Source organism: Photinus pyralis, unplaced genomic scaffold (assembly GCF_008802855.1).
Source record: "Photinus pyralis isolate 1611_PpyrPB1 unplaced genomic scaffold, Ppyr1.3 Ppyr1.4_LG4, whole genome shotgun sequence".
In the NCBI taxonomy this organism is placed as follows: domain Eukaryota; kingdom Metazoa; phylum Arthropoda; class Insecta; order Coleoptera; family Lampyridae; genus Photinus; species Photinus pyralis.
The window spans coordinates 9,133,138-9,154,689 of NW_022170511.1; the positions used below are offsets into that span (position 1 = coordinate 9,133,138).

The window sequence follows — 21,552 nt, forward strand, 5'->3', positions numbered from 1 at the left end:
ACGGACAGACGGACAGGCACCGCAAAATTATAAACTCGCTAGGAGCTCGTTCAGTGACTATGGCACCTACGGTGATCGGGTTTGTCTTATTGTTTTGTCATTAAAAGAACTGACCAAATACGGATTTTCAATTGATCGGATGAAATTTAACTAGTAAAAACAGATTGTTAATTTTCGAATTTTCTTTTTTTATATTTTTCCGTAAACACAATGCGGGCGCTTTTGTTTAAATTCATAATTCCAGTATGGCATTACCGACTTTCTAAACGCGATACGCGTACGGATTCGTAATTTTTTTCTCTACAAAAAACCTAAATAGACTTTATTTCTTAAATAATTAGGGAAACCAATTCGGAAATTAAAAAATTACTATTTAAATTCCTATGGTGCGTTCGCCAAGTCACAACCCCGTACGTACCTCGTAACGCAAAAATGTTACAATAATAAGTAATAAGAAGAATAATAACTACCTACAGTATGTACAGTAGTACACTTCTAATTCTTCGTGATATTTCCTCCCTTTTTGGATTGTCAGTCGTTCTGTCGCTTTTAATATTATAAACGCCCATAATAACCTACGATCGCGGGAATAACCGAATGATTACACACCAAACTGTTGCGAATGTAAGGTGGGAGAAACTAATACTGGATCACGGAAAAATTGTGACGAAAACATACTTTTTACCCGATCCCAGAACTATTTGATTATCAACTATAATGACTCGCAATTTTTTTTAAAGGTAAATAACAGTCTAAACTCCATTATGACTGAATTGTTTTTCCACTTTTATTATTCTAACCCTCTAAAAAATATGTCAAACATTGACTATATTTCTCATTAACGTCATACTTCAAGGGTAGTGTTTGCAAAAACACTTGCGATTTTTAATATTCTAATTCAGACATATTGTTCCTCAAGATTTGAAGGTACTCTATTCCAAATTTGAGCTACGTATCTTGAAAAATGCCCTGTCTACAGCGACGGGCATTTGACCATTTTAACGCCGGTTTTTAATGTTTCCGCGACGTAACACATGCTCTTAACCCGCAGCGAACAAAATGGGATAAGCGAACGCACCGGCTCTTTTACTTTTAACAAATTTGCGTAAAGCAAATCCAACAGTTACGTTTTTATACGTTCTAAAAGTCTCTGTTGCGCATCTCATTATAACCAATGGAGTTCGGTTCTAAATTACAGTGAAGATCCAAAAAAACCACCAGATATTGGTTATCCAAATTGCGTTGGAAGCACCAGTCGGAGCAAGCAAATTATAAAAGTTCACGAATAGCGCTAACACCAAACATATTTTAATAAACCGAATGCGTTTCAATAGCAAAGCTGTCATCATCAGCGAACAACACATTTCGCATACGATTTCGAGAATTCTTGTGGAGATAATTGAAGAAAGGGGCAAACTTAAACCGTGCAATTATAGTGGGCACTAGAATCAATCAGAGATAGAATAATTTTGCAATTCATAAGGGTATTAAATTCTTGAAAAAGACTGCGGTTTGCAATTTTCTTCCCAGCATGCAACTAAGTATGTAATATCAAGATAACCGATAACAATGCGAAATTCGTTCGTCTTCGAAAAGTCTTGCACTAAATAGGTACGAACCAAATCGTATTTTAAACAAACATTGGTTCTTAGGGCGTTTCCAATTCAATATCAATACACGGAATCTCCTCAACGTGGTTCACAAATTAAAACGGAAGAGCTGTAGCCACAAGCTAATTTTTTTCATAGCAAACATAACCCGACATTCCTTTAATACGGGGAACACGGGTTACGTTTATTGAATACGGTACCAGGTTATCTATTATTATAATTGTAGACGAGTGCCTAATTTTATTGAGCATCAGGATCAGATAATGAATAGGAAAGATTTATGAGAAACTAAGTGGTATCGAGTTACATATTATTAAACCCATCCTCTAATATTTGCTTTAGAATAAATTTAAATATTTATAAAATTTAGTTTGTAAAATCACCAACGAATGGCATTGTCGAATCGACCGTTATTAAAATTTTGTATAACTTGCTGTGATAACATCTTTATTTTTGATTTAGTATTTAAATGGTAGGCGAGTTTCTAATATAAACTTGAAGCACGAGTTCTGATTAAAATATAGCTAAATATTATTAATAAATCAATTTTAAATTCGAAAATTATCTTCTTAGAGCAGTTCAATGTCAATTGTTTGAAATTATAATCTAAATCGCCGTAAAGCTCGAGGGAGCTTGACGAGATTGTATAAGCTTTCGCACGCTCCTGACCGAGGGCGGATCAATTGCAGTAGCCGTAAGGAACAATAAACGTAAATGAAAAGATTGAAATGAAAATCACTCCATAAATAATTCTATGCCAATGCATCGTAGAACAAGTGTGTCGTGGGAATGTCTATAAACACATACTAAGATGCTCTTGAATTATGGATGGTGTTTTGATAAAACTGGCAATGTGGAACATTCTATTATGTCACTGCTTACGGCACCATGTTAGATATAGGCATACGTGTTCATGTGGAAGTTGCTAATTTATGTGAGAGTGTGCTATCACCGAAGATACATTCATCCGTAGTTTTTATGTTAAATGTAGGTATTATATTGGTATTCATATTATGAAACTGGTAATGGCAGCATAAAAACACCTATTGCATTAATATAGTATACTCGGTCGTACCAAATATGGTAGGTACCGGTAATCTTAGGTCACACTTTAACAGCCCATTACCTAACCGTAAATTAAGGTACCAGAACTAAGTGACTAAACAAAAGCTCTTCAAATATGTAAGTTTTCATTTAAATAAAAGGGTGCGCGGGTTTTCCACGCAGGTGCACACAATTGCAATGCTGTACAATGAATGTTTCGACCAACTGCGGAAACGACGAGACGAACATTGGAAAAATAAGCGATTTATGACGTACCTACTTTTTCGTTGGTGTTCACTGGAGAAATCGAAGCATCTCTTTTGGGACCAATATCAGACATAGAAAATTGCAGAAGTATACCCATGAAAATTGGAGACTAGCGACATTCGTTGTAAGTGTTTTAATGGCATTTGTAGGTATTCACTTCCAAGTGTTCCGGGATTGTTAACACTCTTATGATGGATTCATACAATCATTAAATAGTCCACTACTATTATTAACTCATTAGAAATATCCAATAGAAACAAAGGTTTATTGTGCGTTGCTAACCAATGAAACCATACCTATGTTTTTATTGGTTATTTCTTAATGTTCTAATGATAGTAGTGAACTAATGATACTGATCAACCTACCATTAGATATTTTAGGTACATTGCAGTGCGAAACATAGCTAGTTTTATAATCTTGAGTTTTCCTTGATTGGGCAGTTGTGTAGTGACGCAATACCCGATGGCAATGTACTTGGTGCATTTCTCAAGTAGTTCAGATGAAAAATCCGTTAACTTGGAATAGTCATTTCCAAACGTTTATTTTCCATACCTCTTATTTGGCGAGATACAAAAAATGTGTCAAATATAATTTTATGTGACATTATGATCTATCCCATCGCATACTCAAACTGCCGGTATCACTTCCGGTTTATCCGGAAATTGAACTTTAATTTTTCAAATGCAATGTCTATGTTTTTACAATATTTGAAAAGAGCAATCAATTTTCTGTACCGACACCATAAAATATGCATATGATTGATACCTATACAAAAATAATGAGAAATTCGCTATTCTATTTTTAGAACATTTATGAAATGTAGCATGCCATGTGCCGTATCACACAGAAAATACCTACAATACCTTGTTCAATGTTTCGTTTTGAAGATTTACTTTTGCACGATACGACCTTCCCGTGTAATGCAACAGGCAGCGTGCATCCTAACAGCACACAGCATGCTAAATTTTAAAAATGTTCTAAACATTGAATAACGATACATCAAAAGAAGTAGTCAAATAATTGTTTATTTTCCAAGGTTATCGATTTCGAAATATTTATTTCATCTTCAGACCAACGCGTCAGTTTTGAAATACAAGCTGAAAATTGCAATGTAACTTACTATAAATATGTTCGACACATTATGCGGGTCACTCTGTATTGGGCGAAAGCCTGTTGAGGGCCCAGACCAAGACAGGGGCAATAAATAAATAAATAAACATCATCAATAGCAAAAATGTAAACACAGCGGGGGATAGTTCAAATTCAGTCGCTTTAATTTGCGTGGCGCGATACAAACAACGAGCTGCAACTGTAGAATATGCAGCTTTGAAATGCGTGGGATTGATTTCTTAAAAGCATTTTGGGATTGGTAATAAAAAAGACATTAACGAATAAAGAATTAGACTTGGCTGTCGGGTCAATTCTGTAGGTGGGAACTAATATATACCAAGTAGGAAGTACTTTTTTTTATATAAATTAAGAATGTTTCGATTATGAACTAAACAAGAAAGCACGTAGTTGCCCAGGAAATTAATTGGGTTTCTATTACGAAAGAAATGTTATGTGCGGATAGGGAAAAGACATTCGCGAACCGTGGTTATTACGACCATTCCGTGGTTCATCTTTCAAAAAGTTATAGAAACCAGTTATGCAGTGAACAATCTCCTATTTTGTTAATACCGAAAAGACATAGGGATTTTATAAAATCTGGTGAATAACCAACAATTCGCGAAAGTAACCCATCTGCTTGCTCGCCATCCAACAAACTACGAGTATTTTACCAGTAATGGTCTACATTCAAAGAACTTTTAGATTATTTGAAAACCCACCGAAGGAGTTTTGTCTAACTGAAGCAAACTATTCCAAACTACATTTCCACTACGCCCTGAAGACATCGTTACAGGAAGGTCAAGTCGAATATAAGGTATTAGCTTTTTGCAATTGTACAAAATTAAAAATCGAAATCTCTGAGGAAAATCATCGTAAACTCAATTTATATAAAATTAAGGAATCAATTCATAAGAGACGTGTTGCTATTCAGAGATTCCGCCCTGTTAGCAATTAAAACCGTTTTGTTTTGCATGTCGATAGTTCCATTTAAATCCACTCGAGTTCGAGAAATTTCCATTTAAATTACTTTATGTTCACTTTAACTAAAGAAAATCACCAATCGAGTGAGTTCTTTGTAATTCAACTGGATCTATAGAGTTATACGCAATGTTTGGTATTTAGATTTTAATATTCAGCTAGGGAAATTTTTACAGCGGCCACTAAAGAATAAATTTATATAAATAAATATATCCAAAGTTTACGGAAATTTGGTGTTTGATTTAATTGTGACAAACAAGCAATACAGAAACCTAATTTTGATACTACATCGCAACAAAAGGGAGAATTTTATAGCATATCCAAAAATGTTCAAAATCTAAAGTTCAAACCATTTGCATGAAATCAGCAAGCTCGTTCCCCTTATGGTTTTAGCAGGTATAAAAGTGATTTTTATCTTAATGTTTTTTGACCCAGGAAATCTGTTTTCAGAAATACCTTTATTGTTTATGCAACAGGACTTCTCTATGCGCTTTTGTGGATGCTTTAAGCGGAATGGTTGGTCGCGCCCCCGGGGCTTCGACTTCTAAGCGCGGGAATCGTTGACTGTATCAATGTGGAATTGAAGTTGGATTCCCAGCTGTGATCTGCACGGACCGGTCACAGAATCCGCCGATGATGTTCATTCGTGGAAATTTTCAAACTTCTTACTTTCTTCCTTGTAAGTGTTGCGAAATTCTTCGTCCGCACTGTAATGATAGCCTTATGGAGATGTCGTTCGTCAATTAAATTCTTCCTTCAGGATCCGCCTAATGGATGATTTTTTCAATGAAGAATTGAAGTCGGATGCCCAGCTGTGCTCTGCACGGACCGGTCACAGAATCCGCTGGTTCCGTTGTAGAAATTTTCTTGCATTCTTCTTTATAAATTCTGCGAAATTCTTCGTCCGAACCGAGGCACGTGGCGCAGTGGTCGCGCTCACCGATGCTATTCGGGAGGTTGTGGGTTCGAATCCCGCTGCCGACTGCTCTGTCTGGGGTTTTGTCAGGGGGTTTTCCTCAGACATACGTAGCTTCGCATAATGCTAGCATTATGTTGAAATCTACGAGGCAAATGCTGGAGCAGTACTCTCCCCCTCAGCACCCTAACTCCGTTCCTTCCGTTCCCATCCCTAACTTTACCCATCCTTACAATCCCGTTCTCTGGCTGAAGAGGGCCAGGAAGCCCTGAGCAGCCCGCCTCCGGTATCTCTGTAGTCAGGGGTGCCGGAGGAATGAAACACGTTGGCCTTTTCCTTTTTTTTTTCCTTCGTCCGCAATCTGATGGTGGCTTTATGGAGATGCTGGCTCGCTCGTGACTTAAATTCTTCCTTCAGGATCCCCCTCTAATGAACCGTTTGACCTCAAGGTTGCACGATACTCTTTGCGATTGCAACCCGCGGCGTAGGGCGGCACTGTGTGACGCCGTTCAACGAGTGCCCAGTATTTACACTTATGATTATACGTATCGCTCTTGTAAAATGACCCAATCATCTTATAACGCGAATCAATTTAAATACCCAGCTCGCGCTAGCATTTAGAAAACCCTCCTTGCTTTCATTTTAACTACAATATGACCCGTTTCATTTACCTCATCCTGAATATGTTATATGATTTTTTATGGTTGTGCAATTGTGATGAAATCATGTAATATATGCTTAATAACAGATGAAGGTACAAAAAATATTTAATTAAGCTACTACACTTTAAAGATGAGGGGTACAAATAACTTCTTCTACCTACTATTTAAACAGGGCAGGTCATTGGATTTAAAGAAATCTTCACAGACAAAAATCCAGAAGGAAGCAAAGAAGAAACAAAAAGGAAAAGGAATTTGACTCAGAGGAAACATTAGAATGTGACACAGTAGTAGATCCGGACTTGAGTCATTAGGTGCCAAGACTCCTTTAATGAGTGGGGTAATAAAATACGTTCATTTTGTTTGTTTATTAGAGGGACCTACCATTTTGATCAAATTGCTCCACAAATAAGAAAGTTGCTCGTCTCAACGTGTTACCGTAGCAACATTGTTTATTCATTGGTAGTAGTTAGCCGTTCCTATGGAAATAAAGAGTGCGAGCGATGCACCACCCCGTTACAACTCGCTTATACTGTGTGTTCCAGGGAGAACACACCATAGGGAAACATAATTAATGTATTTTTTCGCGAGGGATCCACGATGCTTTTGATATGCTTTTGAAGTTGGCGTTCAACGTACGTTACTGCTCTTGTCTGATGGTAGAAAGAGATTGGAGCAGTACGTTGAACGCTAATTTCAATGGCGAGTGGATCCTTCGCGAAAAAATACATTGCTATTTTTCTATGGTGGGTTCAACCTGGGGCACATACAACTAGAACTAGATACAGTATACAGTGCCAAATTGCCAGTTTGGCGACACCTATGTGTCAGTGGAGACGGAAACCGTTTTGAACAAATAAATAAATAAATAAATAAATAAATAAATAAATAAATAAATAAATAAATAAATAAATAAATAAATAAATAAATAAATAAATAAATAAATAAATACTAAGTGACGTGTCCGAGAAATTTTTTTTTGTTTACTGAATTTATTCCAAGTTTGAAGTTAGGGACTCGCACTGTATAATACAATAAAGTGACTGGTACCTCGAAAAGTTAAAGGACCTTTATCGAGCAATTCTGTACATTGTCAACTCACGATATCTACCAATTCTGTAACGACCTTAGGTGCAACTTCAGACACTACTGATTGCTATTTGACGTGTATCTGTATCATTACGATAATTATGAGGAACCTTTAAATAAACCCAATCATTTGATGCCGACTATGCACAGCAGTTATTTCATAGGCGAGTTTCCGAAGATCAATCCGTCAGGGTAGAACTTGCGTGAACGGGAATTTTCTTTGGAGCGAGTCCCTGTTGAAGGAGTATTCCAGCGGAACCGGGGGCGAATATTTCGATGGCGAATCTTGCTACAACTGCTTCCTATGAGAGAAATTTATCACGAATGGATTTTTAGATTGTACGGTTATGATCAATTTTTTTATTTAACATTTAGCACTAGAGTTATATCCAAATTTTGATTTAGTAGTGTGTAATTAACTTTTTGCATTAAACTATACCTTTCTCCATTACTGTCCTATTTATGCAGCGAAAGTTTTGCCAATAGGGTTCAGTAAAAATCCACTCAAATTCTCGGTAGGGGTATAATTTAGTTTATGTGATATGAGATGGAAGAGCGCCCTGACGTACGCTTGATTTAGAGCTGAGAAATCGTAATAAATAAAAAGGCATTATTAAACTAAGCACTCGATTATTAAACGAAAGATCAGGCATTCATATTTTATAACTTATAAAAATTATACTGCTTAAGCGCCACAGTTGAAATATATTTGTCAAAATTTATTGCATGTAAACATTTGGGAATGCGGCCTTTAAAGTAGGACTTTAATAGACCGTAAAATTCCTATATAATATATAGCATTGTTCTGTTTCTAAACAAGAATAGAGACATTTGTAGACGTTAAAAATTTTATATATGAGCATTTAGTTTGAAATTAACACGTTACCTTACATTACTTTTTAGGATATTACTGACGCATTTATATTAACTCGAATTTGTTCTCATAGACCTTAACTCATTATGTTGAATTCTTCAGGAGAAACACAATTACAGAATTTCCTAATCGCTGTGTGTAAGATTCAACAAAAATTACCGATTTCTTCAAGTTTGAAATATTCTTGGCCTATTTTTAAAACGAATCGTTTTCTACGTAAAGAATTTTGCATTAATATTGCAATTTATATTCACAAAGAGTTGATTTTAAGAACACGATAGCGATAAACTTATGCAACATGTAATCTACAGTAGATTGTTTAAAAAAAATGTTTATATAAGTATATAAAGAAGGAGATACATCTTATGTAGGAAAACGTTACATCAAAGTAGGTCCGACTAAATTTGCTTTAGATACTGTTTGCACTCGGTACGAAGGTAAAGCATCTAAAACACAATGTAACCAGCTTCTCCCTACTATGATTAGATCTTTACATAATCATTATGTTTTATTCAAGTGCGTTAGTGTGTAGCGGCTTTCTTCTCGTTAATTGTGACTCATCTGACCCATGACCTGCAGATCTGGCGGCGCCGACTTAGTAGTATATGTGCAGACAACCATATAAACACGTTCGGCACCGAATTTACTTTTATTGGTTTCATTAAATTTCTGATTACATAAGTACAATTATACGCAACCTTAACCCGGTTATTATCTGGTTTTCATTTACTTTAAGTAGATGCATACTTATTACATTTTATCTTTTTGTTTACCTCATATGGAGATTTGTACTTTTTTATAGAAAAGTCGAAGATCGTTAAACAGATTAAAATTCAATAATCAATAGGTAGCTACTTAAAAAGGCGATGTTCTCCGACAACCGGCGTCTAAAACACTGGGAAGAGAGATGGTTACAACTTCTAGTACATTTTTCCTTGCGCAAGGTGATATCGTTCATTTACATAGATATGGGGTACCTACTTCCGAAGTATACAGTTGCAATAAACAAGTCCCGCTAAGCTTGGTAAGATCTTAATTATGTAATAAAACAATGGACACTACTACTTACCCAGAATATAATGACGGTGAACAATGGTAGTTCACTTCATCGTGGTATGGCAGCTTAAAACCACCCCCACGACAGTTAGCAAGATGTAGGCTTTACAATACCGCCCTCTGTTATAATATACGTGTTAGCTATCCTAATAGTAATCTACCACATAGCGGTTACGTAACAAGCGTACGTACCGTGTGTACCCTTTGTATACGGTCAGGGGTAAGCCAATCTGGCCCTATAAGATTCAACCTTCAGCAGTGCCGGATTCACCCTGTCAGGCCGTGCTGTATTCGTAAATAGATCAAAAGTTTATGACAAGAACAAAATAGTATTAACAAAATCGCATTCCTGTAATAATTAAAGAATGTTCTTTCTGAACATGCAAATATTCTTGGAATATTATAACAACATTCAGATTATTCTGAATCTAAAATGTCCCCTTTTTGAATATTCGATGGGGAATTTTTGGAATATTCCTTGAATGAGTAGATAAATGTTTTTGGAACATATACAAACGTCAGAAGATTATTCTCTACATATTTCTAGTATGATCTTGCAGAGTGAATTGTATAGGTATATTCGCAAAAATCTGTGCTATTGTAAAATTCTCGAAACAAATGAACCCTATAACTTAAACTGCGAGAATATCATTGCTTGGTTCACTGTTTCGGTCGTCTCGCAATACTTAGCGCAGATTTTTTACGTATTTCAGAGTGCTTTGTAGGTAGCTACACAATAAAAGGCAGTTGTTTTATCAATATCCACATACATAATACTTTCGCCAGGAAAGATTGCCGGTCCCAGCACACCTTGTGTCGATTTACAATCTTTGTTTTTATTAAGATGCGAGCGACTTCTGGAATAGGATCGTGCTAATGTTGAACAAAAAGTCTTTTCGTTCAACATTGACACGATACTATCCCGGAAGTCGCTAGCACCTTACGAAAAACAGAGATTGTAGATTGGGATCAAGTGTTCTGGGACCGGCAATCTTTCCTGGCGAGAGTTATATTTTTATATAAATTGGAAAGCTATTTAATTTAAAAAAATTAAGGCAGGACCTAACTGTAAGTTATATTACGTTTACTTAGCACCTTTTTTTATCACTTTTAATTACTGAAACCTGCAAAAGCACATAATGTGACACTAAGCAAATTAGTGATAGTTGAACTGCTATCCCATAACCACAGAACGAAAACCAAATGTACGATGGCGCATCGAGCACATGGTGAATGTACAGCGCATGTTTGGAATAAGTAAGAAACCAGTATTTAACTACTTGCGTGAAAGAGAGAGATAGTATATTTGCATGTTCAAGTGTAGGGCGGTTTTCCGCCCTTTTCTTATACTTTTTGAATTAATTTATTTACAGAATTTTGAGGGTACATTTTTACACATTGTTTTTGACTGCGACAACCATCTTAAATTTTTTTAATTGGCAACACAGGGCATGTGATACGTCATTAGAAAGCTTATCTCTTCTCTTTCTTACCACCTTAATCATGTATGGTGTTAATTTAGAGAATAATGCAGAAAAATTAGAAAACCCCGTCATACGATATAAGATTCCATTAATTTCAAATCCCTTCGGTCGTTTGTCAAAAACTCAAAATGGATCTGAATTTTGGATCCAACAATTTTATAACCACGTTCCGGTCTTCCGGATACAATTAAAAATACTAACTCCTAGAAATTTCAAAAATAAAATTAAAAGGTTCCGAAAATGATAAAGCCTTCTATTCATATGAAAAGTTCCTAAAGTGTGATTTTGTTTGATCTAGTTAACTTATAATTTTAATTGTATATAGTTAATTTATGTAATTGATTTTGACTGTTGATTTTGACGAATGTACATACATGCACAAGTGTATAAAACATGAATAAATATTATTAAAATCTTCAAATAAAGGTTTCGTTCAATGAAACGTTTTAATTTTTTTTCTTGGTGAGTGCACGGGACCCTAGTCGCCTCGGGGCCCCTAGGCAGGATATGCATTGTTTAACATTCCCGAAGTCAATGCAATAGTCTTCAAATTTTCAGAAAATAAGCTTGATTTTGTGTGTAATGATACTCAGATACTAAATTTCTTCGAAATCACAATTTTTCACATAATCGCGATTTTTGAGGTAGGAATTTTAGAAAAAAAAATTGGATTCTTTAACAAATTTGTAGATCGGAGTTCGTGGATTGGCAATGTAGACCAAAAAATAAGGAATCCCCTTTTGACATCTCCGTTAGTTATGAACCGAATTGCATGAAATTCAATATGAAAATAGCTTTGGCGAGAGGTATGGGCGATGCCGGCGGCGAGAGCGTCCTTCGTGGGCGATGAGAAGCGAGCGGACGAATCGTACGACGCGAGGGGTGCCGGCCAACGTAACATCGTAGCGACTTTTTTTTACGTTGGACCTGGAGAAGATATGTGTTGGTCTAACCATGATGTATTACTGTTAATAATAGATATTTAAGAAATATCTACCATTCGAAGGCAAACAAATAAAAAAAACCAACGAACGAAATTTATTTATAAAGACAAAGAATAGGTTAATTTCATCATATATGGAGAGCGACTGAAAACAGGGAATGCAGCTTAATTATTCCTTGGATGCAACAAAGTTAGCCATACTTTTGATTACATTGCAGAAGTAATCCAGAGTGATATTATGACCCAAATGCTGTTGTATCAAAACTTAAATAATAAAAGCATATATCAATTTAATGTTTAAGTGTGTATAGTAACAGTTTAACAAAGTACATCACATTATCCAAAAAGTTATATTAAGTAGCAAAAGGCTACCAGGGGATTTTCCACAAGCAACACTTCCTGTATCGTCAAATCGCTTAACTACCCGAGGAATGTGGTGGCCCCTGATGTAAAATTTAATTTACCGACCTTGCAATTATTGGTAACCTTGACAAAGAATGTTTTGTAATACGAAAAGATAATGTAGACAAATGGTTGTGGAAATAAGTGGATCAAACAAGAGGTGATAGGAGGATTAGATTTAGAGGTTATGTTTAATATTTGTTTAGCATCATGTGCGTTACGGCAAATGGTTACTAAAATCATGTTTCACATTAGCGGTACCAGGCGAAAAGCAGTTTCATGTAGAAAGTATTTGCATTTTCAAAATTGAGAACTTTGACATGGTTACGGCGCACTTCCCTCGAGTCCCCACTGTTTAGTATTTAAAAAATTGCAACATTTTGGAATATGTAGACACCTTTGGAATCCTTCGTTTCTTACCGAAACGGCGATAACTTATACAATTGATAACTCCATCGTGCCGCGTTACGGCCGTTAATTACGACATAATGGTATAAATAAAATTTCCTTTGGTAAACTAATATGGAAAGTAAAGTTATGGTTATTTAGAGAAGATAATCTAGTAACACTAACATGTGATTTATAATAAAGGTTGTAGTTTAACTTTATCTTGAAAAAACCCATATTCTGAATCTACAATTTTTAATAATCGTTAAATAAATTACGTTCTATTAAAAATTAATAATTACTACATTATTCATCGACGGCGTATAATACATAAAAAACTACAGGAGTTTATAATCGTAGAACAAAATTCAGCAGGAGTTTGAATACTTAAAAAATATCTACACTAATACGTTGGGTATTAGAAGGTAACGTCAAAATGAAACTGTGCATGTATAATTAAAATTAATAGATTTTTAACAATTTTAATTCTTATATTCCGTGTAATCAAGATAAAGCATAATTAATTGTTGATATCTGATATATCGGCTAGAGTTTAAAGGATGTTAAAGTGGTATCGGTGCGGGTATATTAAATTTAAAGGGATTATAAATTTTTTTAAATTTGTTTATGTAATTGAAATTTAATTAGGTACTATATGTATCATCTAACACTTATAGTCTTTATTTAAATTAACGCATTAAAATTAATAATTAACGATTTGGCAGCGCCATTAAAAAAGCTTTCCTCTCAGATTTCATACAAACACCAGAGAAGTATTTGAACGGAAAGTATTTTGAAATTTGTAAAAAAATCGTAAATGAGACCTACCAAGATGTAAAAGGCTTACTTAATGTTTTTTGTACTCGTGAACGTGTTCGCAATTTTAAGAAATGTGTGCAAGAAATCACGTACCAATTGGGGACGAAAGAACCGTGAGACATTACTTATAGAATACCTGTATGGAGCCCACTGAGAATTTGAGATATGATTTCATATAACAATGACGACTGGTTTTACAATATAAATTTAAGGTAAAACCGTTTATTTCCTTGTATTAAAAGCCGGACATATTTTTATTTCCCAGGGTCTAATACGCATTCAACAACGATCGGCGTTGCAATATTGAAGACATAAAATTAACGAACTATGACAAGGTGTGAGTACGTAACATCTCTGAAATGGACTTTTTAACAACATAGGTAAAATTATGGCTAGTAGGCAGATTTTACATCTTGTAATTACCATCGCGGTTTACCATTAACTTAGAAATTTATCTGTTAAATTTGAAGTTATGTTAATTACTACAAATTTTTATAGGAATATATATTCATAATTTTAACTTTTTACAAATTATCTAATTAGTATTAAGATTTTTTAAATTGTCAATCGCCAATAAACTGAGTTTAAATCATGGTAGAAAGTAGCATTACCGTTCGTATAGACCGAAAAAACTTACACACGGAGAAGACCACCTCAAAATACGATTACCGAATGAATATTAACGTCATAAGAGTGTTTTACAGCCTTTTGACATTTTAGGCCACGTGCATGTGGCTGTAACGGATAGGAATAGTTACCAAAGGTGGGTATTGCCAATATTTAAATTTATAGCCCTTTTGACGATACGCTACCGATTAAGTTTAAATTCCGGAGTTAACAGTAAAACAGACAAGTAGCTGTAATTTTCTATTATGTCTTCGTACTTGAAATAAATATGATAGAAATGTTATTTACTTTCTTAGTTGAATGTGAATTTTACCACGTTACAGACTTCTTGGTAAGAAATAACGCAAGTTGGCGGCTAGTTCTGCATAAGCCCCATCATGTCAGTTTTTAAAGTCGTATCGGCTCCCCTGGAGTGTTTTGAACAGGAAACACGAGGCTAACATACGATCGCATCACTGGGCACTCTACACCATTCTTTTAACGATTATTACCGTACAGCGCGGCTTTGTCTCTAGTATAACTTTACCATTGGAATTTTTATAGCCACTTATATATTGTTTTCTATTTAACTAAAGTATTGCAGCGTTTATTGTTTTTGCAATTGGTTTGACTTAATAAACTTGAATGGGTGGAAAGGTATTCCCTATTAGTCTATGTCCTAACTAACCTAGTACTTTAGTAGTAGTAGTACTGACCAAATGCAATAATAACCAGATTACAATCATTTAATGAGTCGAATTCGAATTACCTACCACACATATTTTGTGCCATGAGCTATACCGTCGCCTCCAGATTTTTTAGACCCCAAATTGGTACCACTCACATAGCCAAATCCCGCGCCGTATAGCTAGCGGTGTTCTGTGTGTTCCCCGAAATACGGACTCGGGAGTTACAAGGGCATGTAATGGATGCACTGCTGGTGTAAACTAAAAATGAAATATAAAATCAAGCGTATGGGTATGGTAACGCCATACGCCTATGGTAAAGTAGTAACAAAAGAACCTACGTAACTAACAGGAAAAGCTTATGAAGCGTCGCACATTTTTTACAAATCGAGCTTTATTTTAAAATAAAAATAAAATTAAAAAACCACTAAAAACACTTTTCGTCAACAGAACAAAATCTGAGACTAAACCAGAGAATAATATTTTCGTCGAAAAAGGGTTACTTATCTTAAATCTTAAAAAATAGATTGAGAAATATGAATATTGAAAAGATCCCAATTCTTTTGTATTTTTGGCTTTCTAGTTCATAATATGAACTATTATGAACTATGAACCGATTATGGAAAAAATACTCTTGTTAGCCAGTTCTTGCGGAAAATCCTTTATGTGCAAAACTGATAGGTATTTGTCAGGAATCGTTCTCGCGCTTAGGTATCAATGGTCTCCACACGGTCACCAATCCGTCGATTTCATAGGAACCAAGTGTAGCGAGGAAGTCCGGGGACCGGCTGAAGGTCTGGCTATCCCAAGCTGTAACATTAGCTGGAATTCCTTTCGACTGGAGGACCTTCCGTCGTTCGGATGTGGTGTGTGGTGCCGTATTTAGCTTCGTTTAGAATACCTGCCGGTTTCGTAAGATGTGGAAATTCTTTCAGCAGCTCATGGTACTTGTTTGTCCTAGACGTGGTACAGTGATGTTGTCGATCTTTTGATTTGCTACCCTTCGTTGGTGGGGAGGGTCGTCCGGCTGTCGATGAGCTTCCTGTTTTTAACGTCTAGTGCGCTAAACAATCGGCTCCAATAATGGGTTGGGCGATATCGGCTAAATAGAATCTCCATGGATATCTTCTTCACAATTTCAGATCAAGATTCAAGTAGAGTGTGTCGTATGTGTTTATGGTTGACCCATTGGCGGCGTAGAGACATTCGGTGTCTTTCCGTGTTTCCTTGGTGTGATGTAGTGGAAAGATGTAAACTTCGGCTCCGGGGGCGATGATGAATTCGATGCTGGAAGTTTTTTCGATTATTTATAAATGGCAGGGAATCGTTTCCGAATCACGTACCACCTCTAACCTCTGGCTTGCTCATTTGACGGGTTTTCTTTACATGGGAGCGGCGGCAGGTCTTCGCTTCTGTTCCTGGGTAGCACCTAGTCTTCGTACGAGTTCGGTCTTCAACCTGTCGTGCTTATTCTCGGTCGGTGGCTGGGTATGCATGTCTCGGATTTCGCAGGTGTATTTCGCTTCGAATCTGCTGGCTACGTACCCATATTTCGTCTCGTCCGGGGTGATTCCGCTTATTCTGAAATGGCTCTCTACTTGCGCGAACCACATTTCGTGGTCTGCCTGCCAGAATGGTGGAAGTTTCATCTGGACGCGGTGTACTACCAGGCGCGTCGTGACGTCTTGCGATCCTTCGGTGTCGGACATCTTGAATCACGTTGGATGCAACAGGTTTGTTTGATGGCGTGTTCGTTTATTCTATTTACATAACGGGGAGATATTATACATTATATAACGCGAAAGCTTAGAATGCAGGGCACTATAAAATACCATGTGTAATTTGAAATCAACACACGCCGCTCATCGGCCAACTAGCTCCGTTAGACAGCGTAGAGAGATATGCTCTTACTCAGGGTAGTAGGTACTTAAATTAAAAACTTTGACAAAATATCATTATAAAAGGTTCCAAGTAAATCTCCGCCACTAATACTTACTGGGGCTTTGACTCAAGTCTTTCAGGGGCCACCTAATTCCATTAACAATTTTATCTGCAGCCACCGGAATTACGAAAGGTAGCTTCAGTATAAGAAGAGTCAACAATTGACCCACAAGAAAAATGATCGTTTATTAATCAAAGAGTATGCAAACACAAAATTTAACCCACCAACAACCCCTGAAGTTATGTGACACCTCGTACCGCTAAGCAACGACTAGTATAATTACTAGAAATTAAAATTGAAATGATGTACTATAATCGGTAGCTTGAGGTGTTGAAGTTAATCCTAGTAACGAGCTCTGTACCTTACAAGTGATTACTTCTCTAGAGTAATTCGGAATTGATAATTAAACAGTCCTAAAGATCAAGCATACTAATTACACGTAAAAATTTCCACTTACATATTATGTGGGTCAAATAAACTGTTCGGAGGAGTCTTAACAAACCAAAAAAAAATTGAAAGTATGTTACCGCTAACGATAAATTTTGTCGGCAATTCCACAGGTTCCTGGTGTAACCAAAAATAACTCCGACGGAGGTAACAAAGCTTGTGCTCCAGGTATATTTCTCTCACGATCTACGTTCGGCCCTTCAGATCTTAATGATTTTACGGGGTTTTTACAGCACTCATCTGCAGTAGGTTCCCCGGATTCAGCTGAATATTAACCCCCTTGCAAAGACTCTAAAAAGTAACCTAATTACGATTACGTTATAACCCACAATAATGCTAACCTTAGTCAGAGAGTACACAAAAGAAAAGAACTGGATACGCCCCAAATGACTCCAAAATTTACTATATGGTCGGTATTTATTCCCCTACAATAGAGAAAAGAACATCGGTAACCTCAATTCGTGCACAAGAAAACACTTACGATTTGGGATGCTTGAGTTTTCCGTATTAAAAGTCCATTTCGGAAAAATTGTAACCGAATGTCCAAAAACAAATTGTCGGCACAACGGGTAATCGATTGATTAAAGATGCTTCCGTTAATTATTATTACATAAGACGCCACAACTTTCGAAATTTTACCCAAGCCAAAGCTACGGATCTCTGAGTAGTAGTGCAGTATTTGATACATGACCATATAACTTATGGTAATTTAATGGTTAACATAAAAAAAGCATAAGAAACTAAATGTCCTCTAACGACAAGAAGACAAGTTAAATCGGAGGGGCAAACACAGCAATGCAAAAGTAACTAGAAATTGGTCCCATTCAATGACTCGAGAAAATTTAGAAAATATACAGGTGGAAATTGAAATATGGACAGAAATGTTAATATTATTTTAAAACTGTTACAATTATTTATAGATTGCATACATATATCAATGGCGTTGTCGTCGAACGACACGGCGTGGATCGTTGTCTGTGCTTAGGGCGCGTTTGGAATGGGGTCTTCTACGGGAAAAAGCTTCCCCGGCGTAGATGTACTGCTTTTACCGGAGAAGGCGGCAGAGAGCTCATGATGCGCGGCACTAGCGACCGTAGGCGAACGCAACGCAACACCGATTTATTTCTGCAGTTTTTTTGGGTAAGGACTAAGGGAGTCGAGGAATGGTTACAACTTGTCCTAGCTTCACTGCTCGTGTTGCTCTCTGTTATTTGTGTACGGAGCCCATTACTTTCCACATGGTATTCATTTCACTCAATTAGAAAGTAGAAAATTTATAAATAAAGAAGTTATAGGCAATTAAATGTTTTTTTTTCTCATTCTTTGGAGTAATACAAGGATCAGCAAGTCTGCGGGGGAGTACTCAGGTCACCTATTAACGAAGCCCTGACGATGCAAACAGGTGACTTTAATGGTAGTTTAGAATATCTAAATGTTTGATGCCAGGTTTAGTATTTTCGTCACCTAATAACAAGAACCAATTCTGAATTGTGTTATTATGCGGTATCAACGCCGACACTGTTGCATGTATATTTTAACATTGTCTCAATCGATATTTGAATGTAAGTGTATAAAAGCTGCGTAGCATAAATTATAGTCGGTATCATCCTTTCGGTGACTTATGATCGAGAACTAAAATGGCAAATAATGAGCAAACACAATACTTTGACGGACTAAGAAGGTATGCAAAATTATCCGGGTTGATATTAACGAAGGATGTAAAAAATCGTGTTATTATTGCTTCCTACACTGTCTTGTTAGCGGTTTATGCGTACTGCACTCTATACTTCGCCAGAAAGTGGAGTTTAGATAACGACATTAAAGATCTCATTTACGCCGCTGGAATTGCAAATTGTATTTTGGAGCATTTACTTTTCTACTATGCTCACAAATATTTTTAAGGTGCTCCACGCAGCACTATCATGAGAATATACAGATCGAAACTCGCCGATCTCTTGGTTTTGTTGGAAAAATCGTCATACAAAGCGTACAGAGCTACCAACGTTTCCAAAGAAATTGAAAAGGGGATATCAAAAGTGGTACGTGTTCATTTTCATTGATTCTATAATATGCTATATCGAAGTGTTGAAGAGTTACATCATGTTTCCTCTAGTTCCTATCATGTTAATAGTAACCATACTCCCTTGGTATTTGCAACACTCGCACGAAAGCCTACCATTTGGTTCGTTGCCTGGATGGGCCATGAATTACAGCTTTACGGGTTGTTTAATTTTGCAATTCACGGTAGTCACTTTCTTGTGTTTCGAATACGTGGTAATGGACACCATGAAGATAAGCATCATGATACAATTGAAACTCCACTTTAAATATCTGAAGTTAAGCGTTCAACAGCTAATCGCAAATGCAAAGGAGGAATTTTGCACCGAGAACCAATTGGAGAGGGGGTTAGTGTATCAACATGATATACCATTTGTATACTTTCAAAGGCAATTCAAAAGAGTTGTCGAGCATTATAATTTCGTTATCGAAGTTGCGAGCGAAACTGAATTGATATTTAACAAATGTGTGCTGGCTAGTTTTATTACCATGTCGTTTTTTGCTTGTCTCGCTATGTTACGCATATCAAATGTAAGTAAACTAATATACGGTGCAATCTCTGCTAAAATAAAATTTTTCGCCAGATGCAACAATTTACCACCGAACATTTACAGCTTTTGTACTATATCATTGGACCTTTGGTACTGTTTTTCGTCGACTGCTATTTTACACAGGAGGTGATTACGGAGAATGAAGCTTTCGCTTATTCATTTTACGAAATTGATTTTATCGGAACCAACTTGGCATTTCAAAAATGTTTAATTTTATGTATAGCAAGAACTCAGAGGTCCGTTTCATTTACGATTGGACAATTTGCACCTCTTACGATGGTTGCAGCAGTTACAGTAAGTTGCGAACGAAAATTGAGACCTCCTAACTATTTTCATTATTTCCAGATCCTAAAAGCCTCTTTTTCTTACTACACTCTGTTGGAGAGCCGCCAAGGGAAATAGGAACAAATGTGTGTTGGGTGAGATTCAATATAGACCGTTTTTAAGGTGCAAAGAAAACTACAATAATTGTGTAAAATATACAATACTGCAATTTAGTGTCACTACAAAATTCACTATCGTTTAGCTAATGCTGTTTGCTGTTGCTTTTGAACACGGATCACTATAGGTAATAGCATAATAAAAACATTTGTCGCCTTCTGCTTCCTATGTGCATCCTTCATGAATAAGCTATCAGGAGACTTTTAAGACTACTACGAAAAAGATGAATTAAGCTCTTTTATGATCTCGATGTTGCAATTAACATCCCATGTTGGATTGCCTGCTTTTTGGTGTGTCGTAGAGTAACGGGTTGCGGTAGTCGAATATACACAGTTTTAGCTGGCCATTGTGGTTTTTCAAATTCCAATCCTTTCCTTGTTCCGGGATCAAGATTTTCAAAATTCAAATCCACATTGAGCCGGCCTTTAAATTTTCTCACCCAAACTAACTGATCCACAAGGAACAGGATCGTCTAGTCCAGACAAAACCATCTAAATAATAGGACCTCGTACTAGGGTGTGTTAAAACGTCACAATGTACTGCTTGTTATAGTGAAGGTCAAGTACAGTATTGAGATAAAACGAGTCCATGTGTAAACGGAAATTTAATCTAAAAAAATTACATTGCAAAAATTAATTTTGAAAATGGGAAAAAAAGGAACTGACCAAAAAGAAAACCTGTTGGGTCAATATAAATTATAGTATTAAGATGAATGTATATTAATAGTTATTTAACCAATAAGTGCGTTACTTAATGATTGACAATTGACAGTCAAAGACGAGATTTTCACTAATAATTAACACACGAGATGGTTACAATATTTTTCCGTCAATTGTACCTTATGGAAATTGAAAAATAAACAGAAAATGAGTTATATTTAATAAATTAAAAAGCACATCTATATTAGGTTACCTACCCAAAAAAACAAATGAAATTTGATCATTTCATTGTGCTTGTGCTGTTAGTTACTTGGTTTTGTTTTTACGTTTAAATAAATGAGGTCCGTGAAGTTGGCAATGCCCATTTCACCAAACTTAAAATTGTTGTAACCATATTTTTGTGCTAATTTTGTGCTATTTATTGCTGATGAACAAAAATTTTGTGCTTTTGTTTACCGAGTTATTCGAAAAAACAGATAGGTACGACCAACTTTACTTAGCGTTACCCAAGTAATGATTTGGTT

The 21,552-nt window shown here is 36.1% G+C and overlaps 1 protein-coding gene across 1 annotated transcript; it reads left to right on the forward strand.

Moving 5' to 3' along the window:
- The first annotated feature begins 19,779 nt into the window (after positions 1-19,779).
- On the forward strand, positions 19,780-20,375 carry LOC116167893 (odorant receptor Or2-like). Its single transcript, XM_031483486.1, has 3 exons — positions 19,780-19,908; positions 19,962-20,222; positions 20,274-20,375. Exons 1-3 carry the CDS (start codon positions 19,867-19,869, stop codon positions 20,328-20,330), a joined length of 360 nt encoding a protein of 119 aa, XP_031339346.1. The 5' UTR covers positions 19,780-19,866; the 3' UTR covers positions 20,331-20,375.
- Positions 20,376-21,552: the final 1,177 nt, after the last annotated feature.

Excerpts from the sequence above, each read along its gene's own strand:
- LOC116167893 (XM_031483486.1), top strand. The coding sequence starts at position 19,867 with ATGTCGTTTTTTGCTTGTCTCGCTATGTTACGCATATCAAAT. Across the intron at positions 19,909-19,961 it reads CTATGTTACGCATATCAAAT|ATGCAACAATTTACCACCGA; the intron begins GTAAGTAAACTA and ends ATTTTTCGCCAG. Across the intron at positions 20,223-20,273 it reads CGATGGTTGCAGCAGTTACA|ATCCTAAAAGCCTCTTTTTC; the intron begins GTAAGTTGCGAA and ends CATTATTTCCAG.